A 23113-nucleotide genomic window follows, 5' to 3' on the forward strand; every position below is an offset into this window, starting at 1 on the left:
ATTATAATATCTGTATAGGGTCAGATGGTATAAAACTCATTGGGGTAGACCACTTTGTAAGTTACATAAATGTCTAATCACTATCACCTGAAACATAGTACTTACTGTAAATTGTAATTGAAAAATAAAAAGAAACAAAAAAAATTACTGGGTCAAAATTCAGTGCATTTTAAATGATTTCTATAAGCAAACTGCTGTCTTTCAAGCAAACAAATAAAAATAATCAGCAATATTAACATAATCACCAATCTTGAAAAGCTACTTAAGACTTTGATGTCAGGCACTGTCCTTGTGGTAAGTGAAAAGATGCAAGAATATTAGCTCTTTTCTCATTGTAATCTTCTACTCAGCCCTTCTTTCTTGCATTTTTCTCTTCTATTTGTGTTCTGATGTAAGTCTGCTATTAGCTCTCCAATTCTATAGAGGGAGGAAGTACTCCCAGGCTAGGAGGTAGTGAGGGCAAGTTCCAGAGAGGAAATAGCAATCCAGATTCTGCTAGTGACCAACAACATGACTTGAATAAGCAACTTAAGCTCTCTATCCCTTAGATTCTTTGAAAAATGTGTTCCTTCTTCCTGTTTCTCCTACAGAGTAGTTTCCAGGACAGAATATGATAGATGAAAAAGTCTTTAAAAATAGGAACCAACCATACTATATAATCAGGTCTTAGGACTTTTATATTTTTAAACCAATCTATAGATAGTGTGCAGAAACCTTTGAATCAAAAGGCTGTTGGTTATTATATTTTTTGAACATTAGTGATTTAGGAAAATGCTTTGTCTTCATCAAATATACACTATTGAAGTCATTGCTACAAAATATTAATACAGCAGAATCAAGATGAATATGCGGCTCCACATTAATGAGAGGTTGAAGTTCATATTCTTCTGCTTTCAAGTCAGGTCTGAATAATAGTTACCTTTAAAGTGGTTTAAACTTGAGATTTTCCTTACTAATACAAGAAACAAATTAAAGAAACATTGTGCTTACAACATTTCTGAAAGCTTTTCAGAGGAAGCAGCTGTGGTTTCTTTAAACTCCCAAGTCTATTATACAGGTTAGCAGTATATTTTATAATGAGTTCTAGACCACCTGCCTTTCTCAGGAAATTAATATCGAGATTTTTTTTTTTTTAGTCTTCTTTGTCCTCAGTGGCTGTGTAAAAGTTTTTCCTATTTAGTGAGTTTTGGGTACCCCATAAACATGTTCATTCAATGTTTTTCAGCTATAAGTGAGTACTTTTTAAGACATTGTCTAAATGTGTGTTCAACAAATGCTTGGTGAATTTTGAGATTAAAACATGCACTTTCTTAGTAAAACAGCAGATGATGTACATACAGTTTTACTTTATGGTGAATAAATACCTATAATGAGTAAAACAGTATTTTAAATAAATTTGGCTATAGTCTTAAACCATTGGAATTTCAAAATATTGTTTTAATTCTTTTTCTTCTTTTAACCCTTATAGGAGTTTCAGGGGGGAAATCAATGGATTCAGGAAGCAGTAGGAGTTTGGAGAATACCGTTAAATAGGATCTATTCTGATTAGCTGGTTCCAAAGGTAAACATAAGCAAGAAAATGTCCACTTTAGCAAACTCACCCAGCATCCTGGAAATACCACAAGAGATTAAGAAAAGCTGTGGCGACAAACAGGTGGAAACCACAGTCAACAGAATAAAAATGGCAAAGAGCATCAAAGAAAAACAAAGCAATGATTTAGAGAAACTGGCCTTTAAAAGGAAGGCAGAAGGTGAAGAAAAGCCAGCTGGAAGGAAGGAGGCAAAGATCATGGAACTTGACAGCCCATTGATCACCCTGCCTCTGCCTCACATCCCCTTAAAGAGCATCATGGATGTGGAGGTGAAGCTGGTCTATGTTGATGAAGAGGATGTGAGCTATGAGTTTGTAGAGCCCTTCACATCCACTGGGATTCAGCCAACATGCCAAGAGGCTGAAATAGTAGACCCTTTGCATGGACCTAATTTCAACTTTCTGCCTCAGATTGACAAATGGCTTCAAGTAGCCTTAAAGGACGCCAGCTTGTGCTACAGACAAAAGAAGTACGCCGTGGCAGCAGGACAGTTCAGAACAGCACTGGAGGTATGGGATTAAAGATAGATTGGTGAGAGGAGGCTGTGAAATGAACAGGTGTGATTACATGGAGCAGCTCTGATCATACTGTAATGAATAGTGATCATGGGGTGAAAGTATTGAATGACATGAGGATTATGTGGTTTCCCAGTTTACATAAAGCAAATAAGATATGCCTGCAAATTAAAATGCCTGTGTGCACTTGACATACCTCATGCATTTTCTCTGATAACAAACATTGAATGAATGATAACATATAAAAAAAGTGCAGTTGGTTTTGTAATTTATACCTATAAAAGCCATAATGTTTTAGTATAGAGGTGGTGGGTAGAACATAGATTCTCTAGACATAGGCAGTTAATAAGTATATGAATTGTCCCCTTTTGATGTAGTCTTCATGATTAAATGTAGCCATATTTATTTTTTAGTATGGGCTGATAATTTATAGATGATACTTATTAAAAACAAAATGACACCATTTTACTTTATTATCAAACTGCACTTTCCTTCCTAGCCTAGTGAGCTTTGTGCAGGCAGGTAAGTCAGTCAATAGCCTATATAATCCTATCTAATAAAAGAGAAACATGGTAATTAGCATACGACCACTACCCTTCCCATTGGCTAATCAGGGCAATATGCAAATTAACTGCCAGCCAAGATGGCGGCCGGCAGCCAGGCAGCTGGAAGCGAACATGAGGCTTGCTTGCCTCAGTGAAGGAGGACTCCAACATTCCCCGCCTGCCTTGCTGGCCTCTGAGCTTTCAGTTTGAAACATTGTAACAAATATAGAAGCTAAACAAAACCCCAGAAACCTGCTTTCAGCCCGCCAGGATCTCAGAGCTGGAGTTATACATTGTTTCGATTATAGAACCCAAACAAACCAGATACCTGCTTTCAGCAGCAGAGGCCTCAGAGCTGGAGCCAGAGCTAAAGCTGGCCCAGAATAAAAAAGAAAAAAAAAAGAAAAAAAGGAGCAGTTGGAAGCTTCAGTCACCCGCCAGCCTGAAAACAGTCCTCAGCCCCTCATCCAGACTGGCCAGGCACACCAGTGGGGACCCCCACCCTGAAGGGTGTGTGACCAGCTGCAAACAGCCATCATCCCCTCACCCAGGCTGGCCAGGCACCCCAGTGGGGACCCCCACCCTGATCCAGGACACCCTTCAGGGCAAACCAGCCAGCCCCACCCATGCACCAGGCCTCTACCCTATATAGTAAAAGGGTAATATGCCTCCCAGCACCGGGATCAGCAGAGCTGCGAGGCCTCCTGGCACCGGGATCAGCGTGACAGGGGGCAGCGCCCAAACCCCCTGATCCCCCTGCGGCTCTGTGTGTGACAGGGGGCAGGGCCACAACCTCCCTATCCGCCCTGCTCTGTTCGTGACAGGGGAAGGCGCCCCAACCTCCTGATCAGCCCTGCTCTGTGCCTGATACGGGGGAGCTCCCAACCCCCTGATCACCCTGCGGCTTTGTGTGTGACAGGGTGCGGCGCCCTAACCCCCTGATCGGCCCTGCTCTGTGTGTGACAAGGGGCAGTGCCCCAACTCCCCTATCGGCCCTACTCTGTGCGTGACAGGGGGCGGTGCCTCAACCCCCAAATCGGCCCTGCTCTGAGCCCGACCAGGGGCTGCACCTAGGGATTAGGCCTGCCCTCTGCCACCCAGGAGCAGACCTAAGCCAGCAGGGCGTTATCTCCCGAGGGGTCCCAGACTGCGAGAGGACACAGGCCGGGCTGAGGGCACCCCCCTACCCCCCCGAGTGCACAAATTTTTGTGCACTGGGCCTCTAGTCCTATATAATAAAAGGCTAATATGCCAAGTGTCCCCACAGGCGGGAGTTTGACCAACCGGGAATTAGTCATGCACTGACCACCAGGGGGTGGTGGTGGCAGGCAGTCGGGGGAAGGGAGACCCCAGCCAGCAGTCACTAAGGATGCTACCCGTGCACAAATTTTGTGCATGGGGCCTCTAGTGTTGTTATAAAAAAAATAGCTCATGGACTAAAATGAACTTGAGAATCACCACTAAAACACAAAGTAGTGGTAGGAAAATTTGCTTCATCTCTTGACTCACTAATTCTATAAAAGGATCAAAGTGTATAACTAGAAGTCCCACTGGTCTAGCAATATGGGTAACTACATATTTCATTAACCACAAAAAATATCAATGCATTATCTATATATGCCTGGTGGCCACTGGAGATATTATAAATGAGGCAAGACATGGTTTCTTTCCTTTAGTAGTCTGATGAGGGAGACAAACCAGTAAACAGTTAAGTAGAGGTGGCTTGAAGGAATAGAGACTGATCTGCCATGGGACAGGGGGATGGTCAGGAGTCAAGTGTGAGATGTTTGTGATGGAGATTTAAAGAGTAAAGTATATCCACTCTTACTTGCAGGTTAAAGTGACTACATCTACAATGAATTATTCATGGACAATACCAGACAATGGTGCCCCTAAATATTTAAAAAGAAACTCTAAGTGCAAAAAGAGAGGCCTGAAGAGAGATGAAAGGATGAGGTGGAGCACAAATAGATGCATCTGTAAATATTTCTGTCCATAAGGGGTTATCTACACAAAGAAGGGAAGTGGGATGTACTATGTATAAAGTACCCAAATAATCAAGCTACCCACACAGCCCTGAGAGCCCTCTGCTGAGAAAAGGATGTTAAAGAAAGACTTCAGAAAGACCCTTGGGCACTTCTGCTAGGGCCATTTTTCAGCTGAAATATTTTCTTGTGGGGAGAACAGAGGACATAGTTAAAGGTGCAGGCAGTCCTAGGGTTACATCAGACTCGATGTATGTCGTTTTGTGGTTATGTCACCATCTCCCATTTATTTATTTTTAAAAAAAGTTACGTCATTTTGACATATGTACATATGTGCTTTATGTTTTTTATTATTTATTTACCACAAGTAAAGGTCAGGAATTGTTATCTCTCTTTTAAATTTTTTTACTGTTTCACTTCATTACTGCTGTGTATGTGCTCCATGTGAGTGACGTAGGTGCTTATGTAGGTGGGTTCCGACTTACGGCGAAAATCGCCTTACTTCGCGCTGTAGGAATGGATCTCCGATGTAACCCGAGGACCTACTGTATAAATAATCATTTTGTCAATGGAAAAAGAGAGGCATAAATAAGAAAGGATATAAACTTCCAATTAAGCCGAAGTAGACAGAAAAGCTATCTGCATTAACTGGAAGAAACTATTCAGTTTTTCCATAAAACCCGGTGCTCAAAATTGTAACATTTGAATCAGGTTTTAATCACAAAACATAATTGTACTAGAAAATGCTTGTGTTCTGACTCTCTCTTATGATACAGTCATTCTGTACCCCCACCCCTCATAACTCTCTCTCTCTCTGCCCACCCTCCACATTCCCCCTACAAAGTTTTAGGAAAGTATTGGATGCTGACACTAATTACTGATAATTAACAAAGGTAATTATTTTGAGACCTAAGCTTAGCTTAGACATCTGGTCTAGCTTTTGTCTCATTATCTTGGGAGTTAACTTTGAAATCTTACCTAGAATGTCTCTTAATAAGCTAAAGCTACTAGGAATAGAAACAATTTTTAATTTCTTTAACCCTTTCTTCTCCTGATTTTAACTTCTCCTAAGTTAAACTTCTTCAATACTGAGTGTTCTCAGGTATCACTTAATCATCTCTCTCTTTTCCTTTGGTCCCAGCATGGCTTTGAGTAAGATAGGATGGATGACAAAGACCAAGGCATAATGATAAGAATCATACCTGAAAGATAGATGCATCAATGACTATTTACTTGAGTGTAAGTTAGGATTAGGTTTGGCTGCAAGTGACAGAAAATCCAAAATAACAGTGTCTACTCTAAAGCAAGAGAGAAGTTTATTTTTCTTTCACATAAATGTAGTTAGAGAAGGGCAGGTATGGTGAGATCATCAGGGTGTCAGATTATATTCTTTAAGATGTGGCTTTGACCTCATGACCTAAAATGCCAGCCCCTATTGTTGTCATTGAATCCACAGTCTAGCCCAGTGATGGCGAACCTATGACACGCGTGTCAAAGGTGACACGCGAACTCATTTTTTGGTTGATTTTTCTTTGTTAAATGGCATTTAAATATATAAAATAAATATCAAAAATATAAATCTTTGTTTTACTCTGGTTTCAAATATCAAAAAATTTCTATATGTGACACTGCACCAGAGTTAAGTTAGGGTTTTTCAAAATGCTGACACGCCGAGCTCAAAAAGTTCGCCATCACTGGTCTAGCCAATCAAAAGGGGGAAAAGGAAGGACAGAGGTACGTTGTGTCTCTGTTAGCACACTTCACACAAGTTGCACACACCATTTCCATTTTTTGTTTCATTGACCCAAATGGAAGAATGTGGCCACCCAAATCTACAAGAGAGACTGAAATATATTGTCTTCATTCCAGATGCTTCTAACATTCAGGTCCTATTACTGAGGAAGAAGGGTAGAACAGATAATACTGAGAGATAACTAGCAAGTTTCCATTACAATGCTTGCTACTTGCGAGGCATTGGAAAACATACAAATGTTTGCCAAATGGGTGTTATAAAGACAGCTGATAGGACTATACAGAAACAGAAAAGTAAAAAAACCAGGAAAGGCCCTGGACATTTTTAAGTATTTATTAATTGACATGATAATTTCCAGTGCATCTAATAATCCCTTTAGGAATATTATGCTTATGTGTTAGTTCCCCTGTGCTCTTGACAAAGTATTAACTCATTTTTATGATAATATTTTATAGTGATTAAGATGAAATGGTATGCAATGATTGAGAAGACAACAGCTTCCAAAATGCAGTCAACTTTAGTCTTTTGGGATTTCAGAACACAGGAGGCATTTATTAAATGTGCTTAATGAAACTTATTTTGCAATGTTTTCTTTTTACTGTATAAAGTTGAACCAGTTATGTAGGTAAGATTAATCCTGAGCTCTGTGACCAACTCATCAATCCTTGTTAAGTTTTATTAAAATCAGTCATTTGCTCTTGTGTTTGTATTCACATCAGGAGTCACACTAGCAGGGCAGAAGGTATAAGCTGAAGGTAAAAATTCATATTAAATTAAATTTTTATGCCTAGATGCTATTCCCTGTAATTTTTTAGAGGAGAAGTATCTATCAATCCCCAGAGGGAAAGTAGGGGAGGGAGGGGGTAAAGGGGAGAGATCAACCAAAGGACTTGTATGCATGCATATAAGCCTAACCAATGGACACAGACAACAGGGGGATGAGACCACGAGTGGGGGGGGGGGGTTAGGCGGGGAGGTTGGGGGGTTAATGGGGGGGATGAGGACACATTTGTAATACCTTAACCAATAAAGAAATTAAAAAAAATAGTAGGGGCTCTCTAGAAGGAAATATATAAGACACTGGCCCCATGTGGTTGTATTTGAATAGTAGGCAATACACACTACTTTCAATATATTGCTTAGCTGTTAGTAAAAAGAGTAGGAAAAAAACTAATTAATAAACAATCTAGCTTCTCTTTCATAGGAAGAAGAAGAATTATTAATAAAGACCTATAAGAAAACTTGAAGGATTGGGAATGTACTAATCAGGTTTTTCTTATCACTTATAGGAAAAACACTCATAAAAGGTTCTTCTAAGTTTGTGGTGTGCAACCTAAACAATATCATCATTTCAATCTTACTCATAGGATCTTAGTAGTTAAGAGGTTTCCACTTTTTGAATTAGAATTAAATCTATACACACTCTTCAAAATTCACAGCCTCAAACAATCCCATTGATCCAGCTTATCCTTTACCAAATGGAACTTTCAATTCTGATTTCATCACATAGGAACCCCTTAAAGCAATGGTTGCTAACTGGTGGTCTATGAGGTCCGAAAGGTTGACCGCTGGCTTAAGGAAACCTTTGGAGCAGCAGTCACCAACTGGTTGTCCATGGACCACTGATGGTCCGTGCGGTCAGAAAGATTGGCGACCTCTGCCTTAAAGTATTAATCTTTTAAAAAAATATATTTTGGTGCTTCAGTCACTGATTTGTGAAGTTAGAGTAATAACTCACATTTATGGAGCTCTGTCTACAAGTCAGATGTCACTGTATTTTACATTTATTATTCCACTAGAGGCCCGGTGCATGGATTCTTGCACCGTTGGGGTTCCTCAGCCTGGCCTGCACCCTATCACAGTCCAGGACCCCTCGGGGGATGTCGGACTGCCAGTTTCAGCCTTATCCCCACAGGCCAGGCTGAGGAACCCCACCACTACATGAATCTGTGCACTGGGCCTCTAGTATGCATATAAGATCTTTGGTTAATTTCTTCCTGCCCTCCCCTCTACCCTCTCCCCTCTGTGATTCATCAGTCTGTTCCATGTTTCCATGCCTGTGCATTGAGCGTCTGCCCCCGATGGTCAGTGCACATCATAGCTATTGGTTGAATGATCGGTTAGGCTTTTATATATATAGATTTTATTCTCACAACAAGCTTATGAGATGAGACAATTATTCTTGTGTTACTAATGAGAAAACTAAGGAAGAGACAAGTTAAGGAACTTCCTCAAGGGTCAACAGCTAGAAGCAGTAGAACCAGGAGCTAACCAGGGTGATGTGGCTCAGAGCTCACCAGCTCAGCCAGTATGCCTGTGCCACTCTAAGCGTGACTTTGTTGGAAAAACAGAATTTTGGACCGAGCCCTACCTGCAGAATCAGGATCTGCATTATAACAAGATCCCAAGTGGTCTCTGTGCACATTGCAGTTTGAGGAGCATGGCACTCTGTAATATGCCCACATGGAACAGATTTGCCCTCCAATTAAAACTTTGCAGCTGGGTCTCTCATTTAAAATGCTCTATGCCTCTCACTAATTTCTGAGGAAATAATTCCCTCTTAGGCAGTTTTTTTCTATATGAATGGTTTAGAATTTTGGGGTTTCAAAGACCCATAATTTTTTTTTTTAATTTAAGGAGGAGGGTTGCTGTTGTATTTGTAGGAACATTACAAAAGTTACCATCTATTGGCGTCATTATTTCATAATAAAAATATGGAGTAATTTAAGGCCAATGAGGTAAAAAGCAAATAGAAAGAGCATATTCTCCAGAAGAAGGATTTTGTAGATTCCATTTTAATTTGATGAAAAGTTGACTAAATTGTCTTTACTTTTTATTTCCCCTTGGAGATCAGTAAGGCATCAGTCTGAGAACCAGCTTGTGGGAATCACTGTTCTAGAACACATTCCCTTTATGGTAAACGTTAGGTATCCAGGACGAGTGAACCTGCACAGAGCTTTCTTATGAGATTACTTTCCAGGGTAATGGAATTTGGTATGAGGCAGGTCCATTTTGGAGCCCATCCAAGGGGGCTTATTTAATGAAGTAGCAAAGATATCTCATTACGGGGCAGCCTCACCTATAATTGCTCTGCTGAGAATAATTCGGTAGCAAATCTCTAGGGCATGAAAATGTGGACATCCCAGAAAGCTTAATTTAAATGGATTCTAACACAGATAGTTCTTAGTGCAACATGATCAAGAAATCAAGAGCTCACCAAATTTTCTGAGTCCCTGAGCTGTCTTTTTACCCCTCTGTGGCTTTGCATGTGGATTCAGTATGCGCTTCTTAAGTCCTGCTGGGGTCCGGGCCCTTTTCTTCAGATAAGCATCACAGTAACCCTCAGAGACAGTGCCCCCTTTTTACAGAAAAAGAAACTGATGCTCTAAAATGTCTTTTTTTTAAAGCAACAACTTCAAGTGCCACAGCTAGTTTGTGGCAAGGCTGAGACTAAATTGAGGTGCCCGTTCACATCTAGAATTCTTACAGTATTACTTTTCATACGTTAAAGTGTGTAATAATTGCATCAGAATATTGTTAAATATGCAGATTCTGATGGGTTAGGTCTGTGATGGGAAATCAGATACCCCATTCCAAATAATCTCCCAAATTACGCTCATGCTACTAGTCCAGGGATGACTCTGAGTAGCAAGAATTTGTGTCACACCACTGTTAGGTTTGAAAATGCTTATCATGGCCCTTCTAGCAAGTTAGCAGTAAGTACTCCCATATAATACTTAGCTCACTCAGCCCTCGGTGGCCACATGGGCCCGGAGCTGTGTTGGACAGAGCACCAAATTTTGCATTAGATTATCTGTGTTTCACGTGGCTTCAACTTTAAACAACTTGCTTAACCCCTCAGAACACAATTAAGTAGGAATGATAATAACTGTTGCCCAACAGCAAGGATTGCTTGTTGAAGAGTAAGATGAACTCTAAATTAATGTACAAGTTGTCATTATACCCCATTTCTCTGTACAGTATTATTTAGAATAAAACTTTAGCACTCTCAAGGATTTTTCCCAATTCGTTGTTTAGCGTCATTGTTTTAATCCATATCTGTTTTCCCCTTTGATTAATATTAAAAATGTGTCATTTTTTAGATACTTGAAATTCAATAAGAGCAAAGGGTAAAAATAATGCATTGCTTTCTACTCTATCAATTATCTAAATTGCCGGGAGCCGGTCCATCCTTACTGTTTCAAGGGACCTGGCATATATGGCATACTGTTCTTAATATGTTTGCTCACCTTCTTGGCACTATGTGTTTTAACCAAGGTCTCTGAGAAAGGTTATTTCCCCAGGTAGGGATTTCCCCCTGAAGTTAGGGAGGGAATAAAACCTCTTAACTAAGTGCCAGGCGGGTAATTAATCACTTTAACTATGAACAATCATGCTAAAGCTACATAATCTTTACTCCCTGGAATGGAGATAAGAAACGCCCTAACCTTTGTAATAGAGATTGATAGGATTGAATCAACTGGTATAAATACAGATGTAATAAGACAGCAAGACACAGAACTTAGAACACAGAACTTAGAACACAGAACTTAGAAGACAGAACTAAGAAGACAGAACCAAGAGAGACAGAACCTACACACAGAACCTAGACTCAGAACCTACACACAGAACTTAGAAGACAGAACCACGAAGACAGAACCTACACAGAACCTAGAGACAGAAGAACTTCGCTGGAGAGAACATGGCAAAAGATCCTGGACTGAACCTGACCTCAGAAATTGGCAAGAGAACCTGACTAGAACCTGGTGACTGAACCTGGCTGGAGAACCTGGACAGAACCTGGCTGGAGAACCTAGCGAGGGAACATGGCTACAGAACCTGGCTGGAGAACCTGGAGAACCTAGCAAGAGAACATGGACACAGAACCTGGCTGGAGATCCTAAGCAGAACCTCTCTGGAGATCCAGACCAGAACTTGGCTGGAGATCCTGGCTGGAGATCCTGGCTAGGCTGCTGATCAACTGAACACTGTCTCTGTGTCCTTCCTTCTTCGCCGACTCCATCTACGCCTTTGGGAACCCCTGGACCTGCTGGGGCAGGACCCCGGCACTAAATCAAACACTATTTAGAACTATTAAGTGCTTTTGATAAAAATATAAGCTTTCATTCTAATGTACAAATTGTTGTGCTAGAAATAGTTCATTTTGTCTTAGTTGTCAGGTACAAAATTAAACATTTCAGATTTTAACTTGATTGTTTCCATCTTAGTTCTACCCAGGGACACCAGAACTAATAAGTTTTCAATGATAAACGTGATCGTTTTAATGCTGGCAAACTTACATAGCAGAAAAATACAAAATGGATGTCTCTCATAACCTCAAAAATGAAATAGTAAAATTAGATATATCCTTATAATTAAACACTAGATAAAACAAATCTCTAGAAAAACAGGATTTGCCATTATAAGAAAAAAGTATATTGATACCCCTAACATTTACCAGCTGTTTCAGCCTGACAGAGAGCTGGATGCAGGGGCTCCAGACATAAATAAAACCTGGTCCCTGCCCTCAAGGAGTCAGAGAATAGAGATAAGGAATGGTGTCACTGCCTGTGTTTCAGGACTTCATTTGCATTTTCAGGTTACATATTTTTTTCTTTCTTAATTTAGTGTGTTGGTACCATTTATATCTCAAAATACTTTTTCTGAAATATGTCCTTTAAGTGGACATTGAAAAGGATGTCTTACATATTTCACTGTGATTTCATTAACTCCAGTGACCATCATCCTGACCCCCATGGAATCTAAAATATTTAAGATACACAAAGAAGACTTGATTTTTGGTTAAAGGAACTTATTTAACAATATTTTTCAGGCTAAGTATTATTAAAAGGAGGTGGGAGATGGGAAGAATGTCTAAGGTGATTCCTCAATTTGATGGGCCCTTGTTACTATTGAGGCTTTCTATCCAAATGACTGGGATCTGACTCATCTGACTCCCGTTAAGCCCTCTCCCTATCCTGCACTTGAGCAGTCATTGATTGACACAGAAAAAAAAAAAAAAGCAATAATTCTTATGTGTGCTCAGCACCCATAACATGGGGGAGGAGGAGTTGTGGGGTTGGGTGTGGGAGAATCAAAAGTCGGAGAAGAGTGGAAAAGGGGGGCCACTGAAGGTTACAAGGCAGGCATGGACTATTTCAAGGAGTACTGAGCTGCCCATAGAGGTAAAGTGTTGGAGAAGGGTGAGTAGAAGAATTTTCAAGAAATAAGACTATACACTATAATTTGTATCACTGTACAAATGAAAGAATTACATTTTATGAAACTCATAGATTCCTGACATAATTACAGTCACCTAGGGGAAGTATTTTACTAGTATGGAAGCCCAAATTTTCTCTCGTAGAGTCTGATACAATTGTCTGGGGTTCAGACAATGACCATGCCTGGGGCACTGGTATATTTAAGTTTCTAGGTCATTTTATGGAGCAGCTAACAGTTGAGAACTGCTAGCATAGAAGATGCTCATCACTTCCTTCTCTTAAAATCACCTACAACTGGTATTATCCCGCATATGCCTTTTTAAAGAGAATTAAGAGAACTAATACCTAAGCATTCTAAAGCTATTAAAATATCAAGAAAACCAGAAGCAGGGGTGAAATTGGAAAGGGAAGAAGTGGGGCTCTGGCTGGGTAGCTCGGTTGGTTAGAACATCGTCCCAATATGCCAAGGTTGCAGGTTCGATGCAATCAAATGCATAAATAAGAGGAACAACAAAGCGTTCTCTCTCTCTCTCTCTCTCTCTCTCTCTCTCTCTCTCTCTCTCTCTCGTTAATAAAAATGTCTTTTAAAAATGAAAGGGAAGACGTGGGCACAGTGTCCAAAATATTTACTTTGAAAAGAAGGGGAAAATGAAGAGTCACGGGTTTATTTTCACTTTGTAAAAGAATATATACACTGAACATGATGATATTGGAAATGTCCATAAAGAGCAAGAATGAAAGTAATTTAATGGTGATTGGCAATGTGAGATCTCCAGGGAAGAATGAAAGTTTCAGGGTCTGAAGACAGAAGGAAAGGGTTAGATTGAACACATGGGAACCTGATCCACTGAGATAGGCAGGGAGACTTTCTATGGGTAGAGGGTAAGTTGAGAGAATCCTTAGCTTAGAATTTTTAATTGAGTTGGAAGCAGTTTAGGAATTTGAGACTTGAAACCAAAAACTGGACAGACAACAGAGACAAATTAGAGAGGACTAAATAGGATTAAGTCAGAGGAGACCAGAAATCTATGACAGTAACAAGCTGCAAAGTTATATGATTTTCTACAATGTGTCTCTGAGAATCCAAAAGTTTGGAATGACTGGACTTGAGGTTTTAATGAGAAGGATGAGAGGGCAAAACTACAGGGTGTCCCCCAAAAATGTATAGATACTTTAACAGCTGGTAGCTGTTAAATGAGAATGAAAGGTATTTTAATAAACACCGCCTTTATACTTAATCAAAGTGTGTGTGTACATTTTGGGGCACATTCTACACTGTCTTTAATGTAGAAAGAGTGGTTATAATGGTGGAATGTGGGTCTGGGCTGGGTAAGAAAGGACAGAAGAGAGTCATCAGACTGAGAGGACATGGCGCTTCAGGGACTAAAGGCTGAGTATAAGGAAGTGAATGAGCTGAAAGGCTAGGTTTGGTCAAGAAGTAGTACTGGAGTATAAGATTTGAGATGTTAAATTCCATGGGATGTGGTTGCTAAATTAGAAAAAATTGATGAGTTACAGGGTTAAAAAAAACACCAGAAACGTGAGAGGCCAGGTTACTAGTGGATGACTGTCGAGTCCTGCACAGTGGATATCTGAAGTCACTCAGGACAATCCTGGGGCAAAGAGCAAAGAGGACCAATGTCTAGGTGTCAACATTTAGTGAATGTGGGGAAACCTCAGAGGTCTGGTAAATGACACAGTTAGGGCAGAATAGCTAGATGACAGTGTTCTGCAATAATGTGCTAAGGGACAGGAAGGACAAAAACCTCTGTGTGACAGAGGCTGTAAGGAACGTGGGCTTCTTGGAGGGTGAGCTTAATTGAAGAATGTGGAGAGAATAGTCAACTTCTTGATTAACTAAATGTGGTGATTGGTTTACCAGGACAATGGGAGGGATCATGCATGATAGCGGAAGCTGTGGAGGGCAGATTTCAGAGGGAAACCACAGAGCACAATAGCAATGAAATTTTGGGAATGTCTTGTTTATAGAAGGGTTGAAACATGCTTGGGGTGGCAAGTATCACTCTTCCCTCTCCTCCATCCTGACGGGTCAGTAGTCTAGCCCAGGTGAAGGTCATATGCCATCCACCTGGGCTCCGGCTTCTTGGAAATCTCAGCAAGCCTTGGTCTGAAAGGGGAAAAGATGAAAGAGGTTTCCATACACAGCAAAAATATTTTCCTTTTTCTTGGTCACTGTGCCCCTTTTTTCTATGTATGTACAGCACTAATCAAAAAAAACAGCACAGGTTGTTACAATTAAGCAAACTGGTACAATGATAAATTGATTTTAGAATACACCTATAAAGTTAGTCAGCGAGGTTGTTTGTATATTTTGGCATGTTCATTTATATTTATTGGATTTTCCTCTTGTTTTTAATATTTGAAATATTACTGAATAATTGTTTATGACTAGCCAGGAGGAAACATATCAATACATATAGTGGTAATCACATCTTTTTAATGAAAGAAACATCAACCTAATTTACTTTGAGTGTTTAAAAATTAATTTTAAATATTGATAAATAATAATTCTCAGTGGCTTTGTTACCATACTGTGTATGTGTGTTCTTTGTGTGCTCTGTGCCTTTGGGACACTCTATTTGGGGTGTTTCCCAGAGCCAGCTTTTAGATAACGGTGATAATTATTTGTTGCCATGCAAAGTTTTAAACACAACAAATAAGTGTTTTTATATATTAAGCAAAATGGTGAAAAATGAAAGTTAAAGAAATAATAATTATTCTCACTTGCCAAAGCCCTAATAATGTGTAAATGTCAAAAGCCAGTCACTTCACACCAGTTAATTCTTTTGTTTTTATTTTAATCATTTTATAACTTTAAAAGTTCACTCATCAGCAGACCAAATTAAGATGCCCGAGATAGTTTAAAATAGCCCAAGACTGATACTAATCTCAAATTAGGAATAAAAGGAATGTCTTACCATTTGTATGGGTTATGAGAACAGCAATCAAATAGCCACTTAAGCAAAAGAAGTAAGTAAAATATTATGCTCTCCAACACTGGGAACATATGTCATCGCAGAGCACAGGAAGCTAGTGCTGGCACTCAGGGGCCTGCTCAGCATTTCTGGCTCCCACGGAGAGTTTTTTTTTTTCACAGATACTTTAAAACTGAGTTATTGTACATTTCCCTCCACCGTAGTGTCATGAACACTGAGGGTGCATTCTAAAGCAGGTCCCAACTGCTAAGTGATGGATTTAGGCAGAGTTCTCAGAGGGGGCGTCCAGAGAACACGAGCTTCCACATGGGGATGTCCATTTAAGGCATCACACAGTTGCTGCCACCGCCACTTGTTAATTTAGGCTGTCAAAAGAGGAATATGAAGAAAGGAAAACGAATGCCAAGAGACTTAGCTGAAGCTAGAGGGAGGTGTAGGTGGCTATGATGGGTTTTTGACCTCAACTTAAGAGCGTCCTGATGACAGTAACACACACAGTGGAATCCTCAGCTCACTTGTCAGCTCACCCACGCACAGCGTTGACTATCAAAAGTGGGAGCTGTTCTGTGCCACTCACTGCTTTTGTTTTACATATTTTAAATGTATCGCTTAGTTTTGTATAGGTAATATGTTCATACAGTTCAAAACTCAAGAGGTACAAAATGGTATGCAGTAAAAGTCTCCTTTCCACTCCAATCCTGCAGCCACCTGGTTGCCCTCTAAATGGGCAATCATTGTTTATCTTCCAAGTTGATAAATATAAGCAATATATTAGTAATATTCTTTCTGTAACTTGATTTTTTATATCAAAATATGTCTTGAGAGTTATTCTCTAGCAGTGTTTATCATAGTTCTCCTGTTGTTTTTTATTGCATAATATTCCACTATATTAAAGATATATTCTCCATTGATGAACATTTGGAGGGGGGAAGGATTTCAGTATTTTCTTCATAGGAATTGTGCTGTAATCAATACCTTGTATACATGTCATTTTTCAGGAATGCAAGCTTTTCCTTAAATCAAATTCTAAGAGTTTTACACATTTCAAACTTTACCAAGTTACCAACCCATCAGTCAGGCATGAGAACCTATTTTCTTTCCCTCTCACCAAAACAGTGTATTATCAAAGTTGTTTATCTTTCCAAAAAAAAAAAAATCAGAGCATAAGACAATTTTCATGTATCTTATTATGAGTAAGTTAAGCATTTCCCCCTATATTTTAAGAGCCATTAACATTTACTTTTTCTGTATATTTCCATGTATATTACTTCACCCCAAGTTCTTAATGAGTTGTTGGTGTTTTTCTTAGGAGTACAGTGGTTTTAAATTCAAAACATGTTTGAAAAGTTCCTTTGGGGCAAATACTTTTTTTTCTATATAATTCCAGTAAATTTCTGCAGAGTAGAAGAAAACTTTCCCTTTTAATTTGTGTTAGGTTATAAACTTGTATTAGAACCCAATTACCATACTTTAGTAGTGCCGGGCTGACCTGGGCAGCCATACCTTACAGTGTGCGGTAAATGTCTGTAAAGTGAAGTGCATGCTTATATTTTCAAGAAATTGGATGGTAGTTAAGCAATAACATTTAGAAAAAAAAACTCTAATCTATAAAAATCAGAAAAACCTTTATTAGCAGTAAAGTTCTTGTACAAGAACATTATTTCTCACACATTAGGAGATTGTAAAACCTTTGGCAATTTAGGAACTTTATTTGAGATTGTAACATTTTAACTTTTGGTATTGCTTTTAATGTGCCAAGTCCAGCATTGTCATTTATCCTAGAAATCCTGAGAGGGAAAATATGGTAGAGGTTAATAGCTAGCTAAAGGTAGATTTCACCAGACTGTTCCTCTAATGATGTGTTTTATAGGTAGCATATGGTAGCATAGTTATGTTAACTCTGGGTGAATTTTTCCTTGTGAACTTTTGTTGAAAGTTCTACATTTTGATTAGTGTCTGGTATGAACCATTGCTTTCAAGTAGGAAAATTATTTGCTCTATCCTACTACATATTTACTATAGAATAAGAAATATAGAGATTGTCCATAAGGGCTAAGTCAACCATGATACCCAACTTGGAATTCTCTCTAACTAGTGGCAGTGATTTGAGAGAAACGCTATTTTTCTCCCATGACATCAGAAGATCAGTGCTGAACTTTGAGTATGAGTTGCCTCCAGTAATACTGTGTGTGTGTGTGTGTGTGTGTGTGTGTGTGTGTGTTTCTTTTGGGGGGGAGGGGTGTTTATTTGTTTGTTTTTGTTCCATTATTTTTAAAATTTAAATTCTTTATTGTTTAAAATATTACATAAGTCTCTTTTTTCCCCCCATCAACCCCTCCCCAGCTACTCCCACCCCACAGGACAAGCCCCCACTGCTCCAATGTCTGTGTCCATTGGTTATGCTAATATGCTTGCATGTAAGTCCTTTGGTTGATCTCTTACCCACACACACACACTCCCTTGCCTTCCCTCTGAGGTTGGACTGTCTGTTTGGTGTTTTTCTGTCTCTGTATTTTTGCTCATTAGTTTATGTTGTTCATTATATTCCACAAATGAGTGAGATCATGTGATATTTACCTTTCTCCGACTGGCTTATTTTGCTTAGCATAATGCTCTCTACATCCATCCATGCTGCTGCAAATGGTAGAAGACCCTTCTTTTTTATAGCAGCGTAGTATTTCATTGTGTACATGTACCAAGTTTTTTAATCTAATCATCTGCTGATGGACACTTAGGCTGTTTCCAAATCTTAGCTATTGTAAATTGTGTTGCTATGAACATAGCGGTGCATATATTTTTTCTGATTGGTGTTTCTGTTTTCTTGGGATATATTCCTAGAAGTGGGATCATTGAGTCAATGGGAGTTCCATTTTTTATTTTTTGAGGAAATTCCGTACTGTTTTCCACAGTGGCTGCACCAGTCTGCATTCCCACCAGCAATGCATGAGGGTTCCTTTTTCTCCCCATCCTTGCCAGCACTTACCATTTGTTGATTTGTTGATGATAGCCATTCTGACAAGTGTGAGATGGCACCTCATTGTCATTGTGATTTGCATCCCTTGGATGATTAGTGACTTTGAGCATGTTTTCATGACTGTTGGCCTTCTTATGTCCTCTTTCGAAAAGTGTCTATTTAGATCCTTTGCCATTTTTTTTTTACTGGATTTTTTATCTTCCTTTTGTTAAGTTCTATGAGTTCCCTGTAAATGTTGGAGATTAAACCCTTATCAGTGATAACATTGGCAAATATGTTCTCCCATGCAGTGGGATTTCTTGTTGTTTTGTTGATTATTTCTTTTGCTGTGCAGAGCTTTTTATTTTGGTGTAGTCCTATTTGTTTATTTTCTCCTGAGTTTCCATTGTCCTAGGAGCTGTATTGGTAAAGGTATTGCTTCGGCATATGTCTGATATTTTGCTACCTATGGATTCTTCTAAGATTCTTATGGTTAAGTCCTTTATACATTTTGAGTTTATTTTTGTGTGTGGTGTAAGTTAGTGTTCTAGTTTCAATGTTTTGCATGTATCTGTCCAATTTTCCCAGCACCATTTACTGAAAAGACTGTCTTGACTCCATTGTATGCTCTTGCCTCCTTTGTCAAATATTAATTGAGCATAATGGCTTGGGTCGACTTCTGGGTTCTCTGTTCTATTCCATTGATCTATATGCCTGTTCTTATGCCAGTACCAGGCAGTTTTGAGCACAGTGGCTTTGTAATATAGCTTTATATCTGGTATTGTGATCCCACACAGTTTTTCTTCTTTCTCAGGACTAATGCAGCTATTCAAGGTCTTTTTTTATTCCATATGAATTTTTGGAAAGTTTGTTCTAGGTCTGTGAAATATGCTGTTGGTATTTTAATGGGGAGTGCATTGAATCTATAGATTGCTTTGGGTAGTATGGACATTTTAATGATGTTGGTTCTACCAATTCATGAACATGGTATATTCTTTCATTTTTTTATGTCTTACTCTATCTCGGTCTCTTTTTTCAATGTCCTGTAGTTTTCCGAGTACAGGTCTTTTTCCTCCTAGTTAAGCTTATTCCTAGGTATCTTAATTTTTTTTTGCAATGGTAAATTGCCAGAAGCCAATTCCAGCATGATAGCAGGACTGAATCATCTGGAGTGGCTGAAGGGCATTTCCCCAAACCTGAAAAAGATGCATTAAATTGATTGTTTGCTGCCAGACAGCTCAGGGCATCTTAATCTACACGTTATTGCCTCCCACTGGACAAACACCTGAACAGCCATAGGCAAATTCTTCCATTCTGACAATGGACTTTGTATACCAAACCCTACCCTTTGAAGTGTATATCTCTGCCTCGCCTTAGGACAATTTGTGTTAATAAAAAGCATGGGGTCCTGAGACAAGGAAAACTTAGTTTCTTTAGCTAGGCTCCTCTGACCCCAAGTGCCTTTCAAAATTATGCTTAGTCTCTGGACTCTTTATTAAGTACACACAGTCCCTTCTCCAGATTGCTGAACCCTTCTTAATGCTGGAACAAGAACCCTGGCAGTAAATGGGATGGGTTTTTTTTTTTTTTTTTTTTTTTTTAGTTTCTCTTACTGTGAATTCATTATTGGTGTATAAAAAAGCCATAGATTTCTGGGTGTTAATTTTGTATCCTGCTACATTGCTTTATTCATTTATTATACTCTGTGTGCTTTTTAATCTAAAATTTATTGATAGATTACAGATACATGGGTAGATTTTACAATTCTTTTTATTCATTGTTAATCTAGAGATAGATTAATAACTTTCATACACAGCAAAAAAAGTTTTCCATCATTTTTCTGAAATCACTTTCATTCTAATACTTGGAAGCTTGCTCTTAACTCTGGTTTGCTTTGTTGCTTGTGTACTTCAGTCAGCATTTATTATGTCGTTAGTGTATTCTAGCAATTTTCTTACTACACCTCCTCTAATTTTCACAACCACCCAAAGAAGTAGGACTATCATTAGCCCATTTTGCAAAAAAGGAAACTAAGGCTCTGGAAAGTCAAGTAATTTGCTTAAGATCACCCTACCAGTAAGTAGCAGTTAGAGCTTGAACTCAGGCTTATGTGATTCTAAACACATAGTAACTATAACCACTATGCATACAGCCTACTTAGCAGTGGAATTCTTTTTCAAATAAAATCTTACAGAGAACCATGAGTGATAGTCAAAATATTTTATAATCAACATAGCCAAATCACTGAACAATCATAAAAAGGGCACACACTAATCTGAACAGATGCCTACAACCAATGTTTGAATATGAGCTCAATAAATTTAGAAAGAAAGCCCTGGCTGGTGTGTGGTGTGGCTCAGTTGTTTGCTACTCATCCCATGCACCAAAACACCAAAAGACAGGGCACATGCCCGGGTTGTGGGCTCAATCCCCAGTAGGGAGTGTGCAGGAAGCAGCCAATGGATATTTCTCTTACACAGCAATGTTTCCCTCTCTCTTCCTGTCTCTATAAAAATCAATAAAAACATATTTTTAACAAGAATTTTTTTAAAATTTAATTAATTAATTAATTTAGAAAAATAAAATGAAGCAGTCTGAAGCTACTACAAAGACCCATGACTCACTTTATGGCCTTCCCATCACAGACTTTTAGAAAAAGCTTATTCTATCCTTCTAGTTTCCACCTTACAGAAACAGAGGTTTGATATTTTTTTTTAAAAAACCTCTCATAAAGCCTCATTCTTATTTGCATTATTTTATAATCTAATATGAGTTCCTGTTCTTATTTGTATTCTTCCCAAGTAATTGAAGATAAAGATATAGATTCATTCAAATCCCTTTCAAATGTCTTTTGACTAGACCTACTTCTGATTTTTCTAATTGTTTCATAGGGAAATCTGTCCTTATACATTTTAACATACACCTGCTGGGAAATATATGTTTTTCCTTTATGGTCATTTACTGGAGAATCACAACTATCTATACTAATAAAAGCCTATGTGGTCGTCACACCCTCACACTGTGATGCCCTCATGCCATAACAATCCACCACCAGGAGGCTGTATGCGCAGCAGGCGCACGTGGAGTGGGCAGGGACTTGATGTGTGCACAGCTAAGAGGTGGGACCCCCGGTTCTGGCCTACCTCTTTGGGGCAATCCATCGAGGAGCCCTGGATGGGTGGGCAGGGCCTACCTCTTTGGGGAGATCGATCACGGGTCTCCCACACTGTGAGAGGGCACAGGCCAGGCTGGGGAACACCCTCCCTGAGTGTATGAATTTCATGCACCAGGCCTCTAGTATACTTATAAGTTTCCATTGGCTCAAAATTACTTTCTTTTTTAAAGTGTTATATAGAGAATATAATGTCCAAAAAATGATTTGGCTTTAAACATTTATGGTTCACTTATTTAAATAATTACCAGATAAATATTGGATGTTGCTCTTACTGTGAGAAAATCAGACAAAATCTAAAGGAAAGTTTGGCAATTGTGAAAACTTATATATTGGGGCCTCAATACAACAGTGATTGAGCTAGTTAGCATTTCAATTTCTCTTTTTTCAGAAAGTACTTGTGGTAGCCTATTATACAAAGAAACATAGCTAGAATAAGAGCAAAGGAATTCAAGGCAACAAGGAAATCGAATAGAAAAGGGACAGAGAAAGTAAGATAGGGGAGAAGAAATTGAGTAAATCAGAAAGCTTGTTCTGTGCTTCCTGGTATTTTGTGCTTACAAGGAGCCAAGGTGAGCAGAGAAATGGAATTCATTTACCCAGCTCACAATGCTAATTTTAAATAATACTGATTCATGAGAAGGTAAGTCTTTTATTACTGTTGAGCTCTAAAAGACATTTGCTACATAAGAATCTTTATAAAGAGTATCAATATCTTTTGAGGTCACTGATTTGGGAATATAAATATAATTTTGGGAGCATGCTATATGTAAAAACAATGGCTCTGTTTCTGTTTCAAATACATAACTTTTTCAGGTTTTTATCTTGGAGTTCTTGCAAGGTGAATGTGATATTAATGCTTATGGTATCATCATACACATATCAATCTCTGGGAAATTTTTATTTCTTAATTCATGACATGCAGCACATTTTTATGACATGCCTGTTCTGTGCCAGACACTGTGTTAGACTCTGGGAATATAATCCAAAATAGTTGTTCTCTCCCTTTATGAGGATTCAAGCTCAGAAATTAAAATAAAATGTGGTATGTGTTTCAGTGAAGGAAAATAAGATGCTATGACATTTGACAGCATCTAGAGCTGTGGTTCCTAGATGGTTCATTTCATGAGCCAGTACATATTTTGAAATGGGGATCAACATAGGTTACCAACATTTTATTAAGAAATGATCTTTAAAAGAGAAAAAAAAGAGGAAACGCTGCCTTCTAACAAACATAATTCCATTTGAAGGACATTTTAAATTTAAAATGTAGGAAGAACATAGTCTTGGAATAAAATACGGACTGTCACCAAAAAAGATAATAGACAAAGATAACTGGCAATATTTTTTAATATATTTTATTGATTTTTTTACAGAGAGAAAGGGAGAGGGATAGAGAGTTAGAAACATCGACGAGAGA

General features: G+C 38.8%; 1 protein-coding gene across 1 annotated transcript in view; it reads left to right on the forward strand.

Moving 5' to 3' along the window:
- Positions 1–1488: 1488 nt before the first annotated feature.
- SPATA16 (spermatogenesis associated 16) overlaps positions 1489–23113 on the forward strand; it is a 200709-nt gene continuing 179084 nt past the window's right edge. The window contains 2 exon segments of the mRNA XM_036352620.1: positions 1489–1527; positions 1529–2101. Of these exon segments, the coding sequence (XP_036208513.1) occupies positions 1489–1527; positions 1529–2101 (612 nt within the window).

This window comes from Myotis myotis, unplaced genomic scaffold (assembly GCF_014108235.1).
Source record: "Myotis myotis isolate mMyoMyo1 unplaced genomic scaffold, mMyoMyo1.p scaffold_m19_p_2, whole genome shotgun sequence".
Classification (NCBI taxonomy): domain Eukaryota; kingdom Metazoa; phylum Chordata; class Mammalia; order Chiroptera; family Vespertilionidae; genus Myotis; species Myotis myotis.